Below are 25,851 nucleotides of genomic sequence, written 5' to 3'. Positions count from 1 at the left end.
TTGTCTACTGCACCCACTCTTTGACATGCCTGGCCTAGAGTAACCTTCTGTGTCCAGTTGTAAGCTATCAGGCTGTATTTGTCATTTTGGAAGAAGGTTTCATTTGCGATTATTATATCGAACAGGGTCCTTAAACCTTCCACTTTCCAAAGTAAAATTTTGAATTTATTGTGAGGTTTGTACCCATCCGAGACGGGTTCTTTCCTGTGCAATTCTGCGAAAGTGAAAACGTATTATTACACCTTTAGGCCATAAGTGTGGTGAGTATATAGCTTCTAAGTTCTCAAAAGGCACTCCAGTTCTGAAGGATTTACTTACCCCTTTACTTTCTAGCGCATCACAACCCGTAAGACCGCTGAGACCATTTTCTAACAAGTATCTTTTTATATCCTGAGTTTCTGTGGTACTGTGTAGTTTGCCAATGTAGATCCAAGCGGTTTTCGTTCCCTCTAAGCTGGCATGATCCCTCAGACCTTCTTCCAATGGAATGTCTGCGTTGAGTTCTCCATTGGTTTGATTCGTCTTCATCAATTTCGGTTGTGTTATCATGACCACTTACATAATTTTGTTCGTGTTCATTTTCTGTAGTAATTCCGTGCCTCAAAATGTGTTTATTTACAGCGGCCTGCTCTGTAATGGTAAATTCCAGGGCTTTACTACAGGAGTTGGATCCTTAAGCACAGGAAACAACGAACGTTTACTTCTCTGCTAAGCCGCTTGGACTATCGGTACTGGAGTAATTTCATATTTTCATGATCTTTGCCTAAAATTAACTCGTTAAAATGTTATGACAGTTTGGGAAATATTTTTCCCAATTTGGGTCGATTATTAAGTCGCTGTTCCGCTTTCTCTCGATAGCTATTTTATCCGCACGTTTAGTAAAGCCCTCAGTTTATAGATTGGTGTTCTGTGCTTTATTAGTTTTAATAGTGTTTTCCCGATCCTGGCACGTCTGTATTGTTCCCCTTATTTACGACAGAAGCCAAGAACATTAGGGAGTGTCTAATTCTCGTTCCAATGAGGGCAACGGACTTCTTGACTCTTGCCAGGGGCACAGCGGACTTGGATGATGTGACATTTCTATAGCATTGTTTAGAGGAAAGAACTTTCTTAGCGAAAATCCAACAATTTAATTTCAACCAATCGAAGAAAGATGATACTCCTCTACCACGATGATGTAAGATTGTCACGTCTTTAACTGTTGTTTTCATTCGTTTCGTTGTTCTTCTCTTGGTTTGCCAAGATAGACAAAGTTTGCCTATTTTATTGGAGGAAAAAGTAATGCTTTCGTAATTCCCAAACTACGGCCTTTCCTAGAGAAGTAGAGGATAGAGACTGGACACACTGTTGGAACGCAACTAGACAGAACTTCTGATTAACTTACCATCAATACCACCTGTGGCTGGGGACGGTGGAATAACACCCACGATATCCCCACCTGTCGTAAGAGGCGACTAAACGGGGCCCCATTGGCATGGGTTGGGGACCGTGAACTCTTAGCCGAGTTCTCGCATTGCTTCCACTTATTTGTGCTAGGTTCCTCATTTTCATCTATCCTGTCCGACCTCCCTTGGTCAACTCTTGTTCTTTTCCGACCCTGACGGTATTAGGTTTGCGAGGGCTAAAGAGTCTTTCATTTTCACGCCCTTCGTGACCCTCGTCTTCCCTTGGCCGATACCTTCATTTTTCGAAATGTAGCACCCCTTCCAACTTTATTTTGTGATTAGTGTTAAGACAGAGGAGCCGATGGTCTGAGTCGTTCAAAAAGATGATGGATCACAGTGGACAAGATGAGCAAGAGACAGAAGAGTGGAAGAAGTGAGCATTTTGGTGCAATTTAGTGAATTCACAAGAGCAAAAATACATAGCGATTAATTCAGTATAATTTATTAAATGAACAAAGAATACATAAATGTAATAGGACATCAAGTAGGCTACATACAGAAAAAGATCCTACAAAAAGCTCTTTTCCAAAAATAGAAGTGCGTGTGTGTAATAACCTGAAAAATTTCCTAAGTACTTAGATATAAGAACAGGGATTACGAACAGGCAAGCTTTCATTCTCTTTATGACTGCTTACTTAACGCCGCAGTGGGGAGAACATTAGACTACATTTTTATTCCATTTTAGCCGCCTGAAACTACGAAGTATAGGAATTATTAAAAGAAAGCAATTTATACAAACCCTGTTGTCTTATCAGCCAATTCGTTCCTTTATTTTCTCTAATTATTAACAAACCCGGCTGCTTTCTCTTTTGTCTGTAAATCTGTTTGCTCGCCACTACTACCTAACGAGTATAACCGAGCGAAGCCCCTGTCTAGGCAGGAGGCCATTGCCCTTAAGGGATTTGAGGCTGTTTTTAGATTTAGTGTTAATAGAGGATGGTTGCCCAGTTGTACTTCCTCTTAAAACAATAACTACTACTACTTATTCTTCGCGTGTTTCCCGCGTTTTCTTGACGGCATTGCTTGCGCCACTTCAAATTGTCTAGTTCATCTCTGGAGGTCTCAGCACAAATGACTTTATTGCTGATATAGACTAGGTTTTTATTATGTTATCGAATTGTGAATCATCAGCACTATGTTTAAACATGGCTTTGTCATTTTATGATGACTATGGAGGTAAGGTTTGTTATTCAATCTTTCATGCCAACTTTGCACGTCCTCTCAGTCTACTACCTGGTGCAAAGACATTAGTCACCGACTTGGCTACAGAACATGACCATACCATGTCAGCATTTGCATCTCCATGTGTGGAGAGTCTGCTCGTGTTTGTCTGTTCCTGGACAACCGTCAGAGTACAGTACACCCAAATGCTTTGATAGGATCGAGCGAATTGGCCGTGCGGTTAGGGGTGCGCAGCTGTGAGCTTGCATTCGGGAGATAGTGGGTTCGAACCCGACTGTCGGTAGCCATGAAGATGGTTTTATGTGCTTTCCCATTTATACACGAGGCAAATGCTGGAGCTGTACTTTAATTAAGGCCACGGCCGCTTCCTTTCCACTCCTAGCTCTTTGCTGTCCCATCGTCGCCATAAGACTTGTGTCGGTGCGACGTAAAGCCAATAGTAAAAAAAGAAGAAAAAGAAAACGGAGAGGTGAAGGGATCTCTCAATCTCCGGTGACCTGGCGCTATTTCTTCCACGCATCATTCATTCGAGCTTGAATTTCTATAATATTGTTTCAAAGTTAAGAATGACACGTGACCACAGCTATTCCAATTTACTGTTGCTGAATATCATTCCGTACCTTTCGAGTTCTACCTGCCGTTATTGTACTGGGCAATCTAGCCTTTGCTGACTTTCATCACGTCACCAGCTAACAGCAGTGTCATAGCTGGTGCTGTAAGAAGGTCTTTAGTTATATAGACAAAATAGTAGTGGTGGCTCAGGCGGCAGCGCGCCGGCCTCTCACCGGTGGGTTCCGTGGTTCAAACCCCGGTCACATCATGCGAGATTTGTGCTGGACAAAGCAGAGGCGGGACAGGTTCTTCTCCAGGTACTCCGGTTTTTTCTGTTATATTTCATTCCAGCAACACTCTCCAATATCATTTCATTTCATCTGTCATTCATTAATAATTGCTCCAGAGGAGTGCGATAGGCTTCGGCAGCCGGCACAGTTCCTGTCCTCGCCGCTAGATTGGGGCTTCATTCATTCCATTCCTCACCCGGTCGAATGACTGGAAACAGGCTGTGGATTTTCATTTAATTTTTCAGTAGTGGTGAGAGGGCAGATCCCTGGTGAACACCAACACGAGCATGCAGTACCGCAGTGTACAGAAACTACGCCTGAGGAACAGCCATACGAGATCCTTTGAGATACTATCAAAAGATTTCTCCAGGTCATGATATTTTTCAATCAACTGGTAAACTGTATGTATGTATGTATGTGCTGTCCCACAGGTTTTTGGCGAATCTACATTGGTTTGGTCTCAGGTAAAGGAAAAAATCTGATGTAGTAAGGTGTTTTTCTTTCAAGAAAATGATTTATAAGTCGGTATTACTAGAAGTGGTAGTACCGCCCCCCCCCCACCAACAGGCAAGGGATACCGTGCGTGTTAGTCTACCGCGGAATACAAGTCGCTATTCATCTTCCAAAATATTAAAATTACTACATACCCCCAGGTCTAGGCCCCCCGCTACAAACTGTCATATGGGCGCCCATGTATACAGGAATGTAATACACGTTCAAAAATCGTAATCGTGTGGCACAGTAAACGAATTGGTCACCATTGTCGCCTTTGCCTTTTCCAGATGGTAGTGGTATTGCTTAATAACGAGGAAGATGGTGCTTCGTTCTTGTTAAAGAGTATTGTAAGAGGAAGAGCTGCATTCATGTACCGGTACTGTACGTGTTAGTAAAAGTAGGTTTGTAGATGGTAAAATTCTGCTCCTCATTTTCGGAATAAAGTGTTCTATGCAACTAAAATAGAACGCTGGTAATTTCATTATTGAAAAGGCCTAAAGTGCTTAAATGTTTTTAACATTGGCAATCGATGAAGTTAAATAATGGTTTCCTTTCCTTGTGGGAACTTCATTTTTGATAAAGTAGAACTATATACAGTGCTAGCTGCTCCGAGCTACTGTTGATTTTACGGCACAATGATAATTACTGTTACATTTCTGATTTGTTAATTGATTATAATCACCCACTTTTAATTGTAATCTGTCGCAACCCCGATAGTTCCCATGTCAGTGTCAATGCCATTCTTAACATGTTCAGGATGTCATTAAGCCAGCGGATTAGGTTTTGGGCTGCTGATGGAGATTACAGCCACCTGAGTCACTTCCTGTCTTAAAGTGCCATCTTTTGATAAGAACAACGAGATAAGAAGTTTGCAGTCTCTCTCACGTAAATAGTCGAGTAGACCACTCCCAGTAATACTAACACAAGGTTCAGCAGAAAGTTGATTTGAATTCCGTCGTCGTCTGTCTTTAATATGGTTTCCTATTTTCAGTCCAGTTGAATTCCGCGTCTGTACCATAATGGTTGGCGTGCTAACCGAGTAATTTCACTTTGTTTCCCAGCAGCTTGGCCATGGTTCGAATCTCATCTAGGGCTGATGTCTGGACCTAAGTAATTGAGTTCGCGGATACCTGGGTACCTCTTACGGCGGTTACCCGAAGAAAATATAGCCTGCGTTTATGCCCGGCGATGGATTTGATTCACTTTCTCCCGCGAGATTGCTTCTCTCTTCCACCGCCTTTCTCTCTGTTCCCAGAAGACGTTAATTTACTTCAGTCGCCGTTGATCTGTATTTAGAACTGTCGGCATGTGGACATTTATCGAACATTTCCCTTGACAAATTATAGCAACCCCTTACGCCTCGTCGTAATATCCCCCTGTGGGTGGGGGCGGTAGAATAACACCCACGGTATCCCCTGCCTGTCGTAAGATGCGACTAGGAGCCAGAGGGGCTCTGAACTTTGGAGCGTGGGCTCGCGACCACAGCGCCATTAGCCGAGTCCTGGCATCGCTTCCACTTGTGCCAGACTCCTCACTTTCATCTATCCTCTCCGACCTCCCGTGGTTAACTCTTGTTCTTTTCTGATCCCGACGCTATTAGAACATTCGAGGGCTAGGCAGTCTTTCATTTTCACGCCCTTCGTGGCCCTTACTTTGGCCAATATCTTCATTTTTCGAAGTGTCGGATCTCTTCCAGTTTTTTTTTTTCACTCTGATTAGTGTTATATATAGAATGGGTGCCTAGTTGTACTTCCTCTTAAAGCAACAATCACCGCCACCTCTTCCTATTAAATGAATATTTTCCCCAATTTGTCCTCTTGAATTCCAAGTTATAGTATGACCATTCGCCCTTTCATACCTTTAAAAGCTCCTCTCAGGCTTACTAGTTTATTATGTCATTCCACGCAATCTCTCTGCTGACAGCTCTGAACATACCGCTTACTGGAGCAGCTCGTCTCCTCACCTGTAATCGGCCCCAGGGGCTCTGAACTTTGGAGTGTGGGTTGGCGACCACGGGACCCTTTGAGTCCTGGCATTGCTTCCATTTACTTATGCCAGGCTCCTCACTTTCATTTATCTTATCCGACCTCCCTTAGTCAACTCTCGTTCTTTTCCGACCCCGACGGTATTAGAGCACTATAGGCCCTTCGTGGCCCTTTTCTTCCTTTGGCCGATACCTTCATTTTTCCAAGTGTCGGATCTCTTCCATGTTTTCTCTCTGATTAGTGTTATATAGAGGATGATTACCAAGTTAAAACAATAATCATCACCACCTTACCCCCCAAGTTTTCCCAGGACCAAGTCTGCAACATCTTCGTAGCACTATTCCTTTGTTGGAAATCGCCCAGAACAAGTCGTGTCAGGTAGTCCTGGTGTGGGTTCCAATACACTGGGGTCTTAGCAGAGATTTACACGCCCTCTACAACCCCAAAGTATCCATGTGAAGATATCTGTAAACTTTATTCACAACCTCGTTAACGTGTTTTCCCTATCAACACAGTAATTAAAAGCGAGAGGACTTTTCCTCTTGACGATACTTACAAGCGGACTTTCTATCCCGTTCACGCCTGGTGGCGTTCAAGTCCACATGGTCCGACACTGTGGGTAGCTGGTTCGAGTCCCGTTGTTCGAGAAAATATTTCACCGTCACAATGTTAGTCGGCAGCGTACGGCAGGTGGTGTAATACAATTTTTAATCTCTAGATTGCCAAAAGCCTGGATTCAGTGATGCCATATGACGCTGTTGATGGTGATTCGTCCGTTGGATGGGGACGTAAAGCTTTGAGCAGACCCATTGGTGTTACTCGGCAGGAGTAGGCTACGTGCCGACACCGGGTTTCACCCTCTCCCCATCATCTCACATACAGACGCGCCTATGGGCGTCAAATAGAAAGACCTGCAGCCGACATGTCCTCGCACACCCTCGGCACTAAAAGCCATACGATAAGTAAAAAGTTGTCGAGGTCTTTCTTACATTCGCTCACTTTTTTACTACTCTATAACATCATGTGTGATTCTATTTCTTCACCCTTATAATGTATATACGTACTTGTTTTTGACGTAAAACCAAACTTTCCTAAAAGCCTAAACTGACGGTAGTAGTTCTTATTATCTTTTATTTAAAGATTTATATTTTTTGTAAGAATAATTCGGTTTCTTTGCAGTCTGCGTGGAAATAATCAGCTCAGTGTTTCAACAGACTTGTCCACGTGTTGGAATTTATGAGTTCCAGTCCATTATACCTGACTTTTCTTTAAAAAGAGATAATGTGAGGGCGTCAGATTTAAGTGTAGGGTCCTAGGCCTAAGTAATATACGTTTCACTAAAACAACTTACTCTGAAGACCAAATAATAAAATTATTCTAACTCCTTTGGGGGAAGGGTGTTTCACATACTCGTGCTTTACAAAGTGCAGGAGTAAAAATAAAAATAAACTCTCTTATATCGGTCACTTATATCACAAATCACATTTATTTTAGGACTTTACTCTCATAATTCTGGGTTAGATTGAACATTTGGAAATACCGGTCTTCATTCATCTTTCTCATTAGCATAAGATAGTGGATTGGAAATACGGGTAATGAGAGAATCAGTTGACCCATTCCAAATTACAGTTTTAAAAAAATTGCATACCATTGAACGTTTATTGCAAATAATAATAATAATAATAATAATAATAATAATAATAATAATAATAATAATAATAATAATAATAATAATAATAATAATAATAATAATAATAATAATAATAATAATGGTCTTAACGTCCCGCTGACGCCGAGGTGCTGGAATCATGTCTTTTACGAGCCGGTAATACGAGGCTGACAGCATTTGAAATATCGCCCAACTGTCCCCCGCCTACATAACGAACCAAAACCAACCCACGCCACAACAGCCCCGAAGGACCATGGCCTACCAAGTGACCGCTGCCCAGCCCGGAGGCCTGCAGGTTACGTGTGGTCAGCACGCTGGATCCTCTCGACCATTATTCCTGGTTTTCTAGGCCATGGCCGCTTCCTTACAGTCAGATCTTCCATTGTAATCACGTAGGCTGAGTGGTCCTCGAATCAGCTCTCGGATCCTGCTAAAAATCCCTGACCTTGTCCGGAATTGAACTCGCGGCCTCCGGGTAACTGGTGGTTATTACTGTTTTAAGAGAACGTACAAATAGACAACTAATCAGAGGAGAAAATTGGAAGGGAACTGTCACTGCGAAAAATGAAGGTATCGGCCAAAGAAAGACAATAGCCGCAAATGGCGTGAAAATGGGACTCTTTAGGCCTGAATACTTAATACTATCGGGGTCAGAAAATAATAACAGTAATAATAATAATAATCCCACTTCCTTTGCGTCCCACTTTCCGTCCCGTTTTCAGAGACACTGGGGTGCCGGAATTTAGTTCCGGATGAGTTTTTACGTGCCAGTAAATCTACCGACACGAGGCTGACGTATTTGGGCACCTTCAAATACCACGGACCTGACTCGGAAAAGAACAAGTGTTGACCATGGGAGGTCAGATAGGATAGATGAAAGCGAGCAGCCTGGCACAAGAGAAGCAATGCCAGGACTTGGCTAAGGGCCTCGTAGTCGCCATACCACGCTCCCCAAGTTGAGAGTCCCTGGGGCCCCTATTAGTCACCTCTTACAACAGGGAGGGGTACCTTGGGCATTATTCTACCCCCTCAACCCCCCACCCACAGGGCGTCTCCGAATAAGGGGTATGCATGCTACCCCTATATCCTGAGGCCTGCCTGTCTATATAGTAAATATTATTAGTTGAATCTCTTTGTTTAGTTCCTGACATTTAAAGTAACCTGTAATTGGAAATGATGATGATGATGATGATGATGATGATGATGATAATAATAGAAGAGCAAGCAGTGTTGCCTGAGCTGCTGTGGTGCAGGCCTTCCAAGATCAAGCCATGTTGTCAGACTATAGAGACTTCATGGGCACCTGGTGGGAATGAAATAACTTATCAAATTATTATTTATGTCTAAATTGGCCTAAAGTATGTCCAAGAACGGAGTTGCTGTTGGGACGATTTTGAGTGTTCTTAATTGCTGAAATGATTTCAAGCTGCTGAACTATTCACAGACACTAACTTTCTTCATAATCTCATTGACTGTGCCTAAGTCTCATGTTCTTGTAACTATTCATCAAGTCATTTACTTGTACAATACATACAGTACTTTCCTAAAACTATAACTAAGCCTTGTGATCTTGCAGGTCCTCAGGCGATCCCATTCCGTTCGATTCACCACACTCCTCTCAAGTTCAAGGCAGTACACAGGCGAGTGTTCATCCCTAACACAGAAGTGCACGTCAAGATCGTGGATAACGAGCGCAACGTCACCACTCATCTGCTCAATCCCAACTTGTGAGTACATCACTTTCACGAGGACTAATTAATATTTTTGTCATGTAACATGCACTCTAGTTATAATTGCTGGAGAATGTTTGAGAGCAGAAGAAACAAGAAAAGAGAATGTGCTTGCGTGGAAGATAATAAATGACAATCCTACTCAGGTGTATACTTTGGTGGCAAACTACAGTATCTGCGCCTCAATTCATCACTCTGAACAAGAATGTCACAGGCATGAAGAAATGAAGCGACAGGAACTCAAATTGTTCAAAAGTGTTGAATTGAGGCGCAGATACTGTAGTTTGCCATTAAAGTATACATCCAAGTAGGGTTGCCATAATTCTTTCACACAACCAGGATAGAAGTGTGTACAGTATGACAAAAATTGGTGAATTATTTTCAAAAAGAGCTTCATTTAAAGCAAAAATAATGACAATGGTAAAAAAACTCTCTCGTACTAAATATGGTGACACTTGTATTTACAGCAGTTATGGTTTCTTATTATTCCAGTCATATTTTTCAGAAGACTGTCTTTCATCAGTTTTTTTTTTTTTTTTCTACTGTACATAATTTTTAAAAATTCAGTGGAAGATACATGCAACATGTTGTACTTGATTACAAGAATGGCCCTAATGAATGATAGGATTAAACAAAAAAACCACACCCACAGATTCTGATGTGGTATTCTAAGCAGATATTGCATTGGTTTTTCTGCCGTCTGTTGTACGACATGACAGTTGTTGTTCCACGATGGGCAAGAAAGTGACCATTTGACTATATGGATTTAAATTTATTTCAATTTTTTAAATCATAATACGCACCTAACGGGTAAATACTAAAAAAAATACAGAAATATCCTCCCGATATTGTCTTGAAAACACTCAACTTCTCAGAGTCAAATGTGATGGCTTTAAAAATTTTGTCCTAAAGTTTGTACTCGTGGAATTATCGTGAATATGACCAATTTGAAGGGTGAAAAGCTACACACATTGTATTCATCTTTTGGTGTCTTCCTTTTCCTGTGTTTATCCTGCTTTCTTTTTATCCTACACTTTTCACATCAAGACGGAAAATATCTCAAGATGTCCCTCGATGAAGGTGGGAAGGAGGAACAAGCTCATCAGGGGATGAGGAAAAAATGAATGTAGGAGAACAAGGTTTGAAAATGTGGAGATTGTCCTTGTCTCCGCTTTCCACTCTGTCCCGTCATGGTGTTTATCCTACAACCTGTTGGTGTTCATGCTGCTGTCTTACTATGTCTTCATGTAGTTTACTCACTATTCTAGGAATATACTATTATCCGCTTTTGCAGCCAGACGTGCTCTGGCTTTTCCTCAACGAACCTACCTCATGTTGCATAAGCAAACTGCTAAGATGCTTTCGATGTTCACATTGATATCATTTTCAAAGAATTCTTTTTGATCTTAAATATTACAAAGTCCAGAATGGTCATGATGAGAACCAGCTCAAATTGCAGGGCACAACTCCCACACAATTCCAAGAAAATGAAATTGGAATATTTTGAGTGTGCTTCACAAGATTAGTATGATCAAGTTGGGTATACTTGGGGGCAAAACATGACTACCTCACCTCACACCAATACTCTCCAGCAGCAGCTTGGTGTCTGTTAGTGGCTTATAGGGTTTACTACACCTTCTGTAGCTGGAGTTGCCAAATGGTCTACTGGATTTGACACAAAGAAAGGGTAAATACTGACGAAAGTGGTTTGGCAACCTCTCCACACCAAAGATCACTTACACCTCGTTAACTCAGCAGGGCACAGGGTGTGACCGACTGCTGACTTCCAGCTCACTTCCAGCAACTGATGATTAATAATAATAATGCTATTTGCTTTACGTCCCACTAACTACTTTCACGGTTTTTGGAGACATCGAGGTGCCGGAATTTAGTCCCGTAGGAGTTCTTTTACGTGCTAGTAAATCTACCGACACGACGCTGATGTATTGTGCGCCTTCAAATATCACCAGACTGAGCCAGGATTGAACCTGCGAAGTTGGTGCCTCAACCCCTCAACCCTCTGAGCCACTCAGCCTGGCGAACTGATGATTTGTCCCTAAGTATACCCAGAATACTTTCACACTATGTGAACGTGGAGTGTGGAAGTCTCATGGACTGCAACAGGTGTCCATCAAGGATCTAGTGTAGACCACAGCTAGTGCCTGTGATGTGGCCAAATATTGGGCAGATATTTAATATTTCTGCGTTTGATTTCTATTTTGTTTATTATGTTAAACATTTTATTAACTTCTGTACCGTACAAGTGTCATGCTTTTTTTCTTCCTTTCCTTTTGCTTATTGTGTTAAAATCTGACCAAATATCAACATTTAATGCCTTTTTTAATCATATATGTTTTATCATTTTAGTCATTATATTATGTACTAGTAAAAAAGAAACTATTTTCCTTCTTGTTCCTCTTTAAAATATTGTTGCTTCTGATATGAATAAATAAGCAGCACGTGCTCAACATGATGCAGGTACACTATCCAGCTGACCCATGGAGACTTCACGTGGACTATCAAGAAGCGCTACAAGCACTTCCAACATCTTCACAACCAGCTCAAGCTGTACCGCACCAAGCTCATCATTCCTTTCCCCACAAGGGCCCACCGTGAGCGCCGCTCCAGTTTCAAGAACGACATTGCTGCCGAGGGTAGCGACGGCGAGGGCAAGTCCAGGGGTGCTCTGCCCAGGTAGGAACCTTCATTGACTTGTCATTGTCAAGTTATATATATACAGTCTCTCATATGAACCAAGACCATCAAAGCAGCATTACCGGGTACCTGTTAAAGGTCAAGGGCTTGGATTAACTAGATGATATGGGTGATTTGAATGTGTTACCATAGTTTACTTCTCTAGAATAAAGGGTAATGCAAAATAAAGCTTAAAGTGAAGCATCTCATTTACACTGAGAGGACGTTTGTGCAGTTCAAATTATTTTGAAAGTATCAATTTAAAATTAGTGAATAGGAAGTGTATACACCTCTCTAAAATATGATAACATTAATGCAACCATGGTTATCCATGATCATGCAACTAATCTATTAAATAACTCAATTTCACCTATTAAATTTAAAGAAGGGGGTACTTTCATCCAGGAGATAGTGGGTTCGAATTCCACTGAAGATGGTTTCCCATTTTCACACCAGGCTGTACCTTAAGGCCACGGCCGCTTCCTTCCAACTCTTAGGCCTTTCCTATTCCATCGTCACCATAAGCGTTTTTACTCTCTGATACGTATGCTGCAGTATGGGAGGCGCGCAAGTAATGTGCTCGTGTTCGACCTGGCAAGGACGAGTCGCCAGTCTGGATTTCAGTAGTAAACATGGTGAGACGTTATCATTGCAACACTGTATTTTTGTATGTAGAAGTTCTGGTTTCATCTTAATAGTAGTGTGAACAGTCATAACTCTTGCTCTTGGTGTGCAGAAAATCCTAATGGCGTTTATGAAGTCTCTCATTATGATAGGAAGATTGGTGTTTGGTGTGCTGTTAGTGCAAGACGAATAATTTGGCCCATTTCTTTTTTCGAGACGACAGTAAATGCAGAGAGGTACCAGGAAGACATTTTGATGCCATTTTTCCATCAGTTAACGGAAGAAGAAAAATCGTGTGGGTGGTTTCAACAAGATTCAGCCCTGGCTCATACAGCAGAAAATTGCCTTCTTACAATCTTGGAGGTGTTTGCAGACAGTGGTCAGTGCTGGTCTATTTCCCCCTCGTGTGTGATTTTTACTTGTATGGTAAAGTGAAAGAAAAAGTATAGTGGGCAAATCTTCACACATTGGAGGAACTGAAAGAAAATATTACAGTGGCAGAACTCACTCGTGTGAGCCAGTGTGGTTACCAGATGCATTGGCTGTATAAAGGAATCCAGCATCTTTTATAAGTTTAAGATTTCATATAAAATTGTATAGACACTTAAAGCAAGGTGTCCGCGCGCTGAGGCAGCTGTTGTAGTGCAGAGTACGAACACCGTGCGTTCGGTCTTAGTTGATATGAGAGACCCTGTAGTAGTTGTCGTCGTGTTTATTAGTATATGGCTTTATTCAAGAAATAGTGTGTTTACTACTCAAAATGTGTAGAGAATTCTCTTCATTAACTCTTAGAGTGCCGGGGAGCGCGATTGCGCTCCTCTGTAGCCTAGCGAAAAGTGCCAGGAGCGCGATCGCGCTCCGTGTTGCAGCTGTCTATGTAAGTCGTATCTGAGAGATGGCAGCTCCAGTAGGCATCACTCTGTAGTAGATACTACATAGTTTCTAAATCTACCACCAGAATCTCTGTGTGACATGTTGTGCTGATGTTATGATTTTTTAAAATATTTCAGCTGTTTGGCGCGTACCTGTAGACCATGTGTTCGTAATAATGGCGGCTAGTTCTCATATTGTGTTTGAAATTGATGACGATTTGGTACAGTATACTGATTAATTGAGTGATGATTCTGATTATATCGAGTCAGGCGACGATTCAGATGATACTGAGAGTAATAATAATGCCGGTAACGTTTCAAACAATGACGATTGTGGGTATGTTATCCGACTTACTCGTGTGACAGTGATGCATGAAATTTACGATAAAGACGGTAATGATAGTGACGGGAATAATGATGGAATTGACGGAGACAGTAATGACGATGATAAGAGTCCCGATTTCCGTAAAATTCAGTCCGATCACGACGTTCAATTTTAGCCCTCTCCTGCATTCGTTGAGTCGCCCGGCCCTAAACGTGTACCTCCTCCTGATGTTAGACCAAGTCAGTATTGTAATTCATTTTTACAAGAACCATTGTTCTTAAAACAATGATATTTTACAAACTAGTAAACAATGCATCAGTGTGCACGGGAATACCAAATTTAGGTGAGTACGATCAAAATACTAGGATGTACTGAGATCCAAATTTGAATTTTAAAATTTTTCAAAAATTGCATGAACAAATTGAATTTTTTTGCTCGGAAGTATGAATTATTTTCGTGATGTTAATGCAATGAGTGAAGAGAGGGATCACTTAGCTACAAGAAAATGTAAACTACAATGAGATATCTTGAAAAGTGAGGATAGGATATGCTTTTATCTTCAGTGCTGCACAATAGGCATTTTCTCTCTGGCATTCTTAGCAACCACGGCAGTAAGGGAGCCGGCACTAAGAGGGTTAATTATGTAATTCATCATCAGTAGAGCTTGGATGTATATGGCCCTACAAATACGCATGCACTTATACCCTAAAAAGTACGACATAAAAACTTGGAAATATGGTGCAAAAGAATGAAATATTATACAAACTTTGTTTAAAAAACCAGCAGCAAACTGGCCACATTCTTAACATAATTTTGTTCTTTGCATATTACAATTTACTGCTCACAAAACTTTTACCTTCAAACTTCAATTGAATTACAAAATATTTGTAAAGGAAGAAAATTTAAAATAATCAAACACTTACAAAATCATTTGGCATTATTAGCAGAAACATATGATTAGTACTTGGAGAATGGCTAAAACAAGTATGACCAAAAAACCCTTTTATTTATTTGGTCCTATACGACTTCATCTTAAAATGTACAGTTCAACCTGTCTTAAATGGAATCACGAGGGACCAGGCCTTTTATCCACTAAAGCCAGGTTTCCATTAAAGGAAGCTGTGCTAGAAAATAGTGTTCATTCTCTTGATCTGGGCTAGACACTTGAAAACACATTGGACATTATCAGAATACACTAAGCTTATCAGTAATCTGATCACTTTACTTACTGGTACAGTAGATGGACACTCGATTACTTGTTGAGCATCATCAGAATACATAAATTTTAAAAGTTTTCTTACCTGACCAGTACAATACATTCACCAGCAGTCAAATAGAGTTTTTTCATTATCAGTGGTCTTTTCCTGTCCTTGTACTAAAACTTTACCCTCAGAAATTATAACAAACATATCCGAATAATTCCAGCATTCCTGTACCTCCTTCAATTTTCTGACATCTTGAGAATTCTTCAATCTGCATTCAATCATCTTCTGCTACTACTGAACCACCTCTGATGAATTTTAGAGGTGACAGCTATATGTAGAGTATGGAAAGTGGATTGTCCAGGTGGTCAGAGAAATTACCCGGCAGTTAGTCTCCAGTGGAAGAAACTAGGAAAGAAGGAATGTACTGTCCATATGCAGTACCAGTCTTTGAATTACAGTGTGTTTAGATTGTATGGGATGATTAAAATGTCTCTGAACAATCCGCTAGGATGACTGGAAATTTTCCACTTAAAGGCATACTTTGGATTGTTTTCAAGTTCGATAGTTTCTGCTTTATCTGGATTGATTTGCATTAAATTTACCACTCAAATCAATTTTCTGTTAAGAGCAAGCTTCTGCTTAATAGAGGGTCCACTTAAGTGAAGTCTTACTGCAGTAAAAGGTGCATTTACTGTATATAACCAATGAAAATATTGACATGTGCACAGAAGCTAGAAATTTAATTTGGTTTCAAAATAAAAGAGACCAGAAAAAATAAGAGATCCCATAGAAATCTGAGCTCATATTCCCACAGAGGATGACCGTCAGCAGTCAAGAACTTTTCTCTGTACAACAAATTACTGATGTCAATAAGGAGGTGTTTGTTTTTTGTTTTTCAGATGTGTTAAGTGCACTAGAGTATCTGTGATTTCACTCTGTTGACAGGTTTCCTAACAAGCCAGAGGCCTTGGTGGGGTACGAGGATATTGACAAACGTATTCAGCTACTGGAAGAGTACCTGACAAACCTGCTAAAGATCAAGCTCTATCGGAACCACATAGAGACGGTACGTGGAACGTATGTTACAGAAATCGATTCCCATAGGGAACATGAAATATTTTTCCTGAATAAGTAAATTTATAATACAAAATCTTCAGATAGACTGGCTTCCTCCTCATCTTGTACATGCTGCAGTTCTTTTAAAAGATATTAATATCATTCCATATTGACGGTTTTCACTTGACGAAAGACAAGTTTTTATATCATCCTCCTGTTCAAAACATGTATCCATCTTTTGATGGAGTGATTTTTAATCAAACATGTTTTGGCCAATTCTGAGCCATCTTCAATGAAAAAATATTAAAAGCTACATGAATTGATGTTAAAACAGTGTCATTAAAACCAATGAAACCGGGTGAGTTGGCTGTGCACGTAGAGGCGCGCGGCTGTGAGCTTGCATCCGGGAGATCGTGGGTTCGACCCCACTGTCGGCAACCCTGAAGATGGTTTTCCGTGGTTTCCCATTTTCACACCAGGCAAATGCTGGGGCTGTACCTTAATTAAGGCCACGGCCGCTTCCTTCCCACTCCTAGCCCTTCCCTGTCCCATCGTCGCCATAAGACCTATCTGTGTCGGTGCGACTTAAAGCAACTAGCACCAAAACCAATGAGAAAGAATATATAAAAACAAGTGAGACATGATGAATCTAAAACAGTATGAGGTTGTGGCAAGGTTGAAAACCTCTCGCTTCTAAAAGTTCTGTATGCCACTCTAAAACGAGGTTGAAATCACAAATCTACATACGAGGGCTATTTTATTTTTCAAGGTCCGATTGGTCACGAAATGAAACAGCAGTACAAATTTGACACTATTCTATTAGTAACACTTACTGATACATCACAGCTATTTTTCAACATAGTCACCTCGCAGATTGAGACATTTGTCGTAGCATGGTACCAACTTGTCAATGCCCTCTTGATAGAACGTCGCCGCCTGCGCCTGTAACCATCTTTGTACGCCGGTCTGCAGCGCCTCGTCGGTGTCAAAACGCTGTCCTCCTAGCCAGCGTTTCATGTGAGCAAAGAGGTGAAAATCTGATGGAGCCAGGTCCGGACTGTATGCTGGGTGATCGAAAATGTCGCACTGGAAACGCTGCAGGAGGTTCGTGGTGGCAGCTGCAGTGTGCGGCCGAGCATTGTCATGGAGGAGGACAATGCCTGATGACAACATCCCTCTCCCCTTATTCTGAATTGCCCGTCGTAGACGTTGAATAGTCGCACAGTATGCGGCTGCAGTGATGGTGGAACCACGTTCCATGAATTCCACCAACAGAACTCCTTTCCGGTCCCAGAACACAGTAACCATACACTTTCTGTTGGAGAATGTTCGCTTGAATTTCTTTGGCTTACTCGGGGAGTGCGAATGCATCCACTGTTTGGATTGCTCTTTTGTTTCTTCCGTTTCAAAATGAACCCATGTCTCGTCCCCTGTGACAATTTTGTTCAAAAAATCCGGTCCTTCATCATGGTAGCGCTGGAGAAACGCTAAAGGGGCGCCCATTCGCTGTGTTTTGTGACGGTCAGACAGCATCTTCGGAACCCATCTCGCACAAAGTTTGCGGTACTGAAGTGTCTCACTCACAATTGTGTAGAGAGCTGACCTGGAAATTTCAGGAAACGAAGCACTCAACACAGAAATTGTGAACCGACGATTTTCTCGAATTGCCTGATCCACACGCTGAACAAGATCATCGGTTGACACACGCTTCCTTCCCTGGCCTCCTGCATCATGGACGTCTGTACGCCCTGCTATAAAGTTCCTGCATCATTGTTGCACTTTGCTGTCGCTCATGCACGGTTCACCATACACACGACTTATTCGGCGATGAATTTCGGCTGCATTGCACCCTCAGCCTGAAGAAATCGAATTACACCGCGCACTTCACACTTGGAGGGCGAAGCGATCGTTGTAGCCATGTTTACGAGCGCGCTGCACGTTCACTACTGACGGGACTGAGGTGAGGCGCATAACGGTCAACGCAGATGTGTTGCGCAACGGTTCATCATATATTCATGGGCGTTTGACTGTCGCGACCGATCGGACCTTGAAAAAAAAAATAGCCCTCATATATAAAAGAAAATGTTCTGACTGATTGACTCATTCATCATCGCCGAGCCAAAACTACTGGACATAATGAAATGAAATTCTGAGGAAACATTTATATTACAATGTAGGTGCTCACTAAGGGAGGATTTTTGGATATTCCGTCGCTAAGGGGGTAAAAAGGGGGGTGATTTTAAAAAATGAGTTCATCTATATCTGAGAACTTTAAAAGTTAACAGATGTAAAAATTGGTATTTAGAATCTCCTTTAAAATCAAAGAAACACAGGTGATTTGTTTTCGGAAACTCCACTTAAAGGGAACTAAAAAGGGGGTGAAATTTTAAAATGAGCATGTCTACTGCATATCTCAAAAACTTAACATGTTACAGAGGTGATTGTATTTTTTATCTCTATTAAAAATAAAGAAACATGCATTTTTTGTTTTTGGAAAACCCACGTGGGTGGGGTGTAAAAGTGAAAAGTGACTGAAGGGGTTGAATTCTTTTAATTAGGATACTGATATCTCAAAAACTGAAGATGTTACAGACGTACAATTTGGTATTTGGAATCTCCTTTAAAAATAAAGAAATACAAATTTTTTTATTTTCGGAAATCCACTTAAAGGGGGGGGGGGGGGGGGGAATTGAAAAATTAGTTGAATGTATGAAGATACTATTATCTCAAAAACAAAAGATTTTGCAGACATGAAAATTGGTATTTGGAATCTGCTTTAAAAGTAAAGAAATATGTATTTTTGGAAAATCCAGTGTGTGTGTGTGTGTGTGTGTGTGTGTGTGTGTGTGTGTGTGTGTGTGTGTGTGTGTGTGTGTGTGTGAGAGAGAGAGAATTGAAAAGTTAATTGAATTAATTGTATGAGGATACTTACATCTAATAAAAACCAATGTTGTCACAGGCATATTCTATCTCTTTTAAAAACAAAAAACAAAATGCATTTTTGGGGGGAAATCATCTTGGGGAGGGGGGTGAAAAGGAGTTGAATTTCTTTCCTAAGGACACACATCTCAAAAACTGAAGATGTTATAGTCGTGATAATTGGTGTTTAGAAGATCCTTTACTAATAAAGAAACAAGTCTTTTTTTCTGCAAAATTCATTTAAGGAGGGGAGTGTGAAAGGAAGTGAACAAAAGTTAATTCCTTTTACGGGGATACTTATATCTCAAAACTGAAGGTAACAGACATGAACATTGGTATTTGGAATCTCTTTTAAACATAAAGAAACACACCTTCATTTTGGACGGGGGCGGGAGGGGGGGGGGCGACGGGGTGATTAAACTTACCAGCGGTGGGGTGAAAAAGGAGTTGAGACCAATTGATTTTACTGTTCATAATGTACTTGATTCTGATCATAAATTGATCATTTTTAATCTTTCCTAGGTTCGTTTTCAAGAGTCATCTTTTCCTTTGGTGAACTTAAAGTTAGATTATAGTAGATTCTCCTGGCATATAAATAAAAATTAAAACACATTTGAAATAAACGATAGGAATGATATTGAGCGTGGAATTGTTCACCTCTATAATAAGGTCAATAATTCAGGGAAGTATATAATTCGTATTGCCAGAAATCCTGCGCACTTGCCTACGTGCGACAGTGGTGCTGGTCACATTGTCAGCAATGACAATGGCAGCAGATGTAATTTACCACCAAGTAGCGGTCTTGCATCTTGTTGTGGGGTCCAGAACATTAATAATAATAATAATAATAATAATAATAATAATAATAATAATAATAATAATAATAATAATAATAATATTCTGGACCGTCGTCAAAAAGTGCAGACCGCGCTGGAAACGGGTCCTGGCCGGGTAATGACTATGAATGCAGTCCGGCCACGGGTTTAGTACCGCCAAGGCACCCAAGATCACACCATGCCGGATCTCCTCAAGGATTTCATCCATATTAAAAATGCTTATAGGAAAAGATGGCAAAGATTTAGGGACCCAACTGACTGGGTGGAATACTTGGAGCTAGCCCGGGAAGTACAAAATCGATTGCTGGAAAGAAAGATTGAAAAATGGGAGGAACTTTGCCATAATCTCTCAGAAAACAAGTCAGATCACTAATTTTGGCGGATTATATAAAATGTTAAACATTCAATTATAAATTTCAGTATAATACTGTAGCGAAGCACGGGTATCTTGCTAGTTAAAACATAAGAACAGTCTATCTTCAATAAGTCACTTGCTCATGCAGTCTGGAGAGCAACAGAAGTTAGTGGACGCAGTATGAGAGAGAGCAAAGGTCAGGTACAGCATTGTGTGACTCGAAATAGCAGAAACTATCAATATCAAGTGAAGTCCAATCTGTAATGGAAAGAAGGTGGAAAGTATGTGAAAAGCCTGAGCTAATAGAAAGAGATAAAATGAAATGAAAACTTGTGACTTATTAAATAGCTGCCCTCTCAAATGGCCTGACCCTCTTGGTTTAGAGGTCTTGCTTCCATTAGTCGTGTTTGTAGCTGACTCAGCTGTGTTTGTATAGTTGGATGAAGGAGTGAGGGAGGGAGGTGCTAAGCCAGTGGGAAAAGAGAGTGGGAGGGGCAGTGTTGAGTTGGAGAGCTGTAAGAGGGGTTCGTTTTTATTATAAAATTGTTGGTAAATAAATGAAATAAACGTTTCGAGTAAAGTGTGCTTTAAAAAAAAATCTAATTTAAATCTGAGAGGCCCCCGACTCGACAAGGTCTTTTCTACTTCCCAGCTTCTGCACTCGTTGAGAGACTGTCTGGATGAGAAGGGAGTCGCAAGATATTTTAATTTCAGAAAGACTTGTCTTGTAATGCTGATTCTGATTCATATCCTCTTCTTGTCCGACTTGTTGGCTGAATGGTCAGTGTACAGGCCTTCGGTTCAGGGGGTCCTGGGTTCGATTCCCGGCCGGGTCGGGGATTTTAATCGTTTCTGATTAATTCTTCTGGCTCGGGGATTGGGTGTTTGTGTCCGTCACAACACTCTCCTCTTCATATTCAGACAACGCACTACACTACCAACCACCACAGAAACACGCAATAGCGATTACATCCCTCCATATAGGGTTGGCGCCAGGAAGGGCGTCCGGCCGTAAAACAGGGCCAAATCCACATATGCTACGCAGTTCGCACCCACAACCCCACAGGTGTGGGGGGGGGAAGCGGTAGGAAAAGAAGAAGAAGTAGTAGTAGTTCATATCCTCTTCTTGTTTTGCTTGAAAAGTGGTACGATCTTAATGGTGTTTCTCTGCAACAGTAGTGATTTTTAGATACTGATAACCACAAATTTATTTTCTGGATATTTTAAGGCTTACTTTGTTGATGCGGTTGAAAAGGAATTGAAGGTCTTGTAAATTGTCAGCAAATATCACGGGAGTCGTGTGCATAGCAGAGGGCGTCTATCTACTTCCCTTTGATCTTGATTCCTCTCGTACGTGAAAACATAAATTAAAATGGGTGCTGTGCATTCTCGCATCATTTTCTCCACTCTAGACATTTCACAGCATCCAGGATTGTTTTTTGTAAGGCGCATGTCGTCTCTCACCCTGTTTGTCATTGTCCTCATTCATTTGAAGGACAGTTTTTGCAGTTGAGGTGTCAGTGCTGTGGTTTATATGCTGATGCCATAATGGATCTAACTCTTGCATTTTCTACACATTTAGGGTAATCTTCAATTTCTTATGCACATCGCCGTTCCTCTTATGGTGTAGTCAAGTCGAGCAGCATTTTCCTTTGCACTCCATGTTTTGATGTAGGTCAGCATTCAGTTCCATAAGGAGGTACCAGTCTGATCACTGGGCGTAGACTCTACATTTTAGATGCAGTAGAATTTCTTTACTGCACAGCACTCCAGAAACCTGGCACCATTTAACCATTCAGCACATGCGATGACTAATGTGATCGTCAGTCTATTGTTCCATACAACTTGCACGATGACCTCAGTCATTCTGGGTTTTTTTCTGCGTTAAGATCAGACCTGCTCAGTAGATGGCATGACGGTTCTGTTTCTCTTCTTCAGTGCTATGCTTCAGCAATTTCATGTGTCATTTGGTCTTTATAATCGTTGATCTCTTCTTTCAAGTGCTGCTAGCTTATTTTTATCAGCTGTATCCATCATGGCCAGCATTCAATGCCTTGGAGATCAGCAGACTTATATTGGAAGGTAATTCTAATGGCACTGTGCAAGAGGGCTCCTGCTTATGCATATAAAATCGCTGGGCTGTGTAACTAAGATGGTTGAGGCGCTGGCCTTCTGACCCCAAATTGGCAGGTTCGATCCTGGCTCAGTCTGGTGGTATTTGAAGGTACTCAAATACGTCAGCCTCGTGTCGGTAGATTTACTGGCACGTAAAAGAACTCCTGTGGGACTAAATTCCAGCACCTCGGCATCTCTGAAAATCGTAAAAGTAGTTAGTGGGACGTAAAGCAAATATCGTCATCATCATCATCATCATCATCATCATCATCATCATCATCATATAAAATAAATGTTGCTTTCATTGTAGGTTCTGGTGGGAATTGTTTTTCAGAGAAACATAACAATGTATTTCACTAGGAATCATTGCTGGAAACCCCATTATTTTTTTTCAGCTTATCATTAAGATAGCCAGATTTCACCCAACTTTCACTCCCATACAGTAAAAATGTCTTTTAAGTAACGTGTGACCGGGCGAGTTGGCTGTGCGCGTAGAGGCGCGCGGCTGTGAGCTTGCATCCGGGAGATAGTAGGTTCAAATCCCACTATCGGCAGCCCTAAAGATGGTTTTCCGTGGTTTCCCATTTTCACACCAGGCAAATGCTGGGGCTGTACCTTAATTAAGGCCATGGCCGCTTCCTTCCAACTCCTAGGCCTTTCCTATCCCATCGTCGCCATAAGACCTATCTGTGTCGGTGCGACGTAAAGCCCCTAGCAAAAAAAAGTAACGTGTGAATTTGCATCTTTTCATTCTAACCTGCAACGGCCCCATAGTTATGAATTTTTATACACGAACCTACATTACAAATAGCTTGTAGCTTGGAAAAGTAGTGCTTGGATGGGAAGATTACTTATTAGCTTCTAAGACACACTCGAAATGATAATCTATGTGGCACTAACTCTTATCATGACATAGGCATAGACGACTTGGCTCTAGCTGTACAAGATCAGGTAATGGAGACGACTGAAGAGATTCTGACCAAAGACCTGTCTTTACTGGAAAATTATTTCAAAATCTGGAGACTTCAACCCAGTGTGAGTAAAACAGAAGTGTCTTGCTTCCATTTAAATAATCGTTTGGCAAACGTGAAACTGAATGTTAGTTTCAGAGGGAGAATTCTTCATCATAACTGGAACCCAAAATACCTTGGTGTCATCTTGGACCGTACACTATCCTTAGCACTTAGCACAAAAGTTGAAGTCTCGAAATAACATCCTTCATAAACTATGTGGAACTACCTGGGGATTTTCAGCAACCACTTTGCAATCTTCAGCCTTGGGTTTGGTGTATTCAAGTGCTGAGTATTGTGCACCTGTTTAGATGAACAGTCATCATACAAGGCTTGTTGACACCCAGCTTAATACCACAATGCGCATCATATCTGGTGCAATCACATCTACTCCAGCTCATTGGCTTCCACTGCTAACTGGTATAATGCTACCTGATCTACGCCGATCTAATGCCCTTATGAAGGAATTCCACAAGATCTCGAGAAATCCTAGTCTACCCGTGAATAGTGACCTGCCACTTCTGAATCTTAATAGACTAAAATCACGCCATCCAACTCTGCGTGATGCTACTAACATGGATGCTAAGGATTTTAAATCTCTTGATGAGTGGAAAAGTAGATGGGAAGCAGCAACAGATGTGTGCCTTCATACCTTCTTCTCAGGTCCCAGACTTCCAAGTGGATCCCACCTACCATGCAAGACCTGGACTGTCCTAAATAGAATCAGAACAGGACATGGCCGGTGCAGAGCTGTTCTCCATAAGTGGAAAAAGTTACCTAATGCAGACTGTGACTGTGGAGCTCCACACCAGACTATTCATCATATCATCAGGGAATGTAAGTTTCGAGCCTATCACGGTGATGAAGATGACTTCCTGCTGGTATCTCCAGATGCTATACGTTGGATTGAAAAACTTGATATTCAATTGTGAAGCACAAATTACTTCGTTTCTCAGCTGTAAATATGTATGTATATGGATATATTACTGATATTGTCTGTATAAGCCATACGCTAAATAATAAATGACATAGACAGTGGTAGTGCAGTCGTAAAAAATATGAATCGCAATCCTTTCTTGGCACTTCGATATGATCCATTGGCTGTTACGATGGGAAGTTTGCGATCTTCATTTATTTGTGCACTCCGTCTTTGGTCAAGTCGGAGGCAAAGATCATTACACAAATATATGTGATGACTGCATGTTGTGTTAAAGATATTAGTATCATTCCGTATTCATGGTTTTCACTTTAAAGTTTTTGTTACGTCCTGGTATTCAATACATGTCTTTTGATGGTGATTTTTAATCAAACAACCTTTTGGCTCATTTTGAGCCATCTTCAGTGAAGACCTGTATTAAAAGCTACATGAGTTGATGGTGAAAGAGTATCATCAAAACCAGTGAGAAAGAGTATATAAAATCCAAGTGAGACATGATAAATTTAAAACACTTAAGGCTGTGGAAAGGTTAGAAAGCTCCAAGTTTAAAATTTTGTATATCTCTCTAAAACGAGGACAGAATCACAAATTAAAAAGTTAGAACAGTCCATCTTCAATAAGTCACATGTTCATGTAGTCTGGAGGGCAACAGAAGTTATTAGACATAAGATAAGAGAAACAAAGGTAGGGTACAGCGTTGTGCGACTCATAATAGTGAAAACATCATATAACTTGTTAAATAATTGCCCTCTTGAATGGCCTGACCTTGTTGGTTTAGAGGTCTCGCTCTAACCACAGTGTCAGGCCATGAAGACTTAAAACACTTCCACGATCATAATCCTAGTTGTATTATTTCTGTGTTTGCAGGTGACCTTCCTGGAAGTGTCCCACCTGTCATTTGTGGCAGGGCTTGGCCCTAAGGGGAAAGAGGGTCCTGTTCTCAAGAGGACTGGTAGCACACAACCTGGTCAAGCAGGATGTAACTTTTGCGGCCTTCTGGACTGTGCAGTCTGTGTCAGGTAAGCTTTGTCTTGAATGGTATCAGAATTAAAATTTGGACAGAACTCTTTTGAAGACTACAGCAAACCTGGTGGACCATCAGTATCATGTAATGATGTTTATGTTGAAAGAGAGTATGTTAGGATGACCCAAAATAATCGACAAGCAATCCACAAAATAGCAGGAAGACTTAGTAAAACTTAGTGTTGTATGATCTTGATCAGAAGACTCGAATAAGCATCAGATTCTAGCCCAACCTTTTCGCACAGTTGCTGATAGATGAGCAGAAACAGGGACATGTTGAAGTAAGTCAAGATGTTTTGTGTTCGTCAAAAGAGTATAACGGCTTTAACGCCGTCGTGAAACTTGGTTATACAGAAAACAAACAACAATCATGGTAGTGTCATTTACAAGTATTGTTTGGCATGTGAGGGATACAATTAGAAAGAACAAAACTTGATGATGATGATGATGATGATGATGATGATGATGATTATTGTTGTTTTAAGATATCTGACATGAAGGTCATCAGTTCCAAAGAAACATTGCCGCCTGA

General features: G+C 41.0%; 1 protein-coding gene across 3 annotated transcripts in view; it reads left to right on the top strand.

The window, feature by feature from the left end:
• The window catches only part of Pld (Phospholipase D), a 229,745-nt gene that overhangs the window by 66,814 nt on the left and 137,080 nt on the right, over window positions 1-25,851 (top strand). For all 3 annotated transcript variants that reach the window (XM_068229897.1, XM_067156356.2, XM_067156357.2), the window contains exons 3-6: window positions 9,195-9,345; window positions 11,827-12,042; window positions 16,014-16,134; window positions 25,164-25,315. In XM_068229897.1, coding sequence (XP_068085998.1) covers window positions 9,195-9,345; window positions 11,827-12,042; window positions 16,014-16,134; window positions 25,164-25,315 — 640 coding nt within the window. The remainder of the gene's footprint in view (window positions 1-9,194; window positions 9,346-11,826; window positions 12,043-16,013; window positions 16,135-25,163; window positions 25,316-25,851) is intronic.

The sequence above is a fragment of the Anabrus simplex genome, chromosome 12, assembly GCF_040414725.1.
Source record: "Anabrus simplex isolate iqAnaSimp1 chromosome 12, ASM4041472v1, whole genome shotgun sequence".
NCBI classification, from domain to species: Eukaryota; Metazoa; Arthropoda; class Insecta; order Orthoptera; family Tettigoniidae; genus Anabrus; species Anabrus simplex.
The sequence above is the reverse complement of the archived record's forward strand: the minus strand, read 5'-3'. Positions and strand labels throughout refer to the sequence as shown.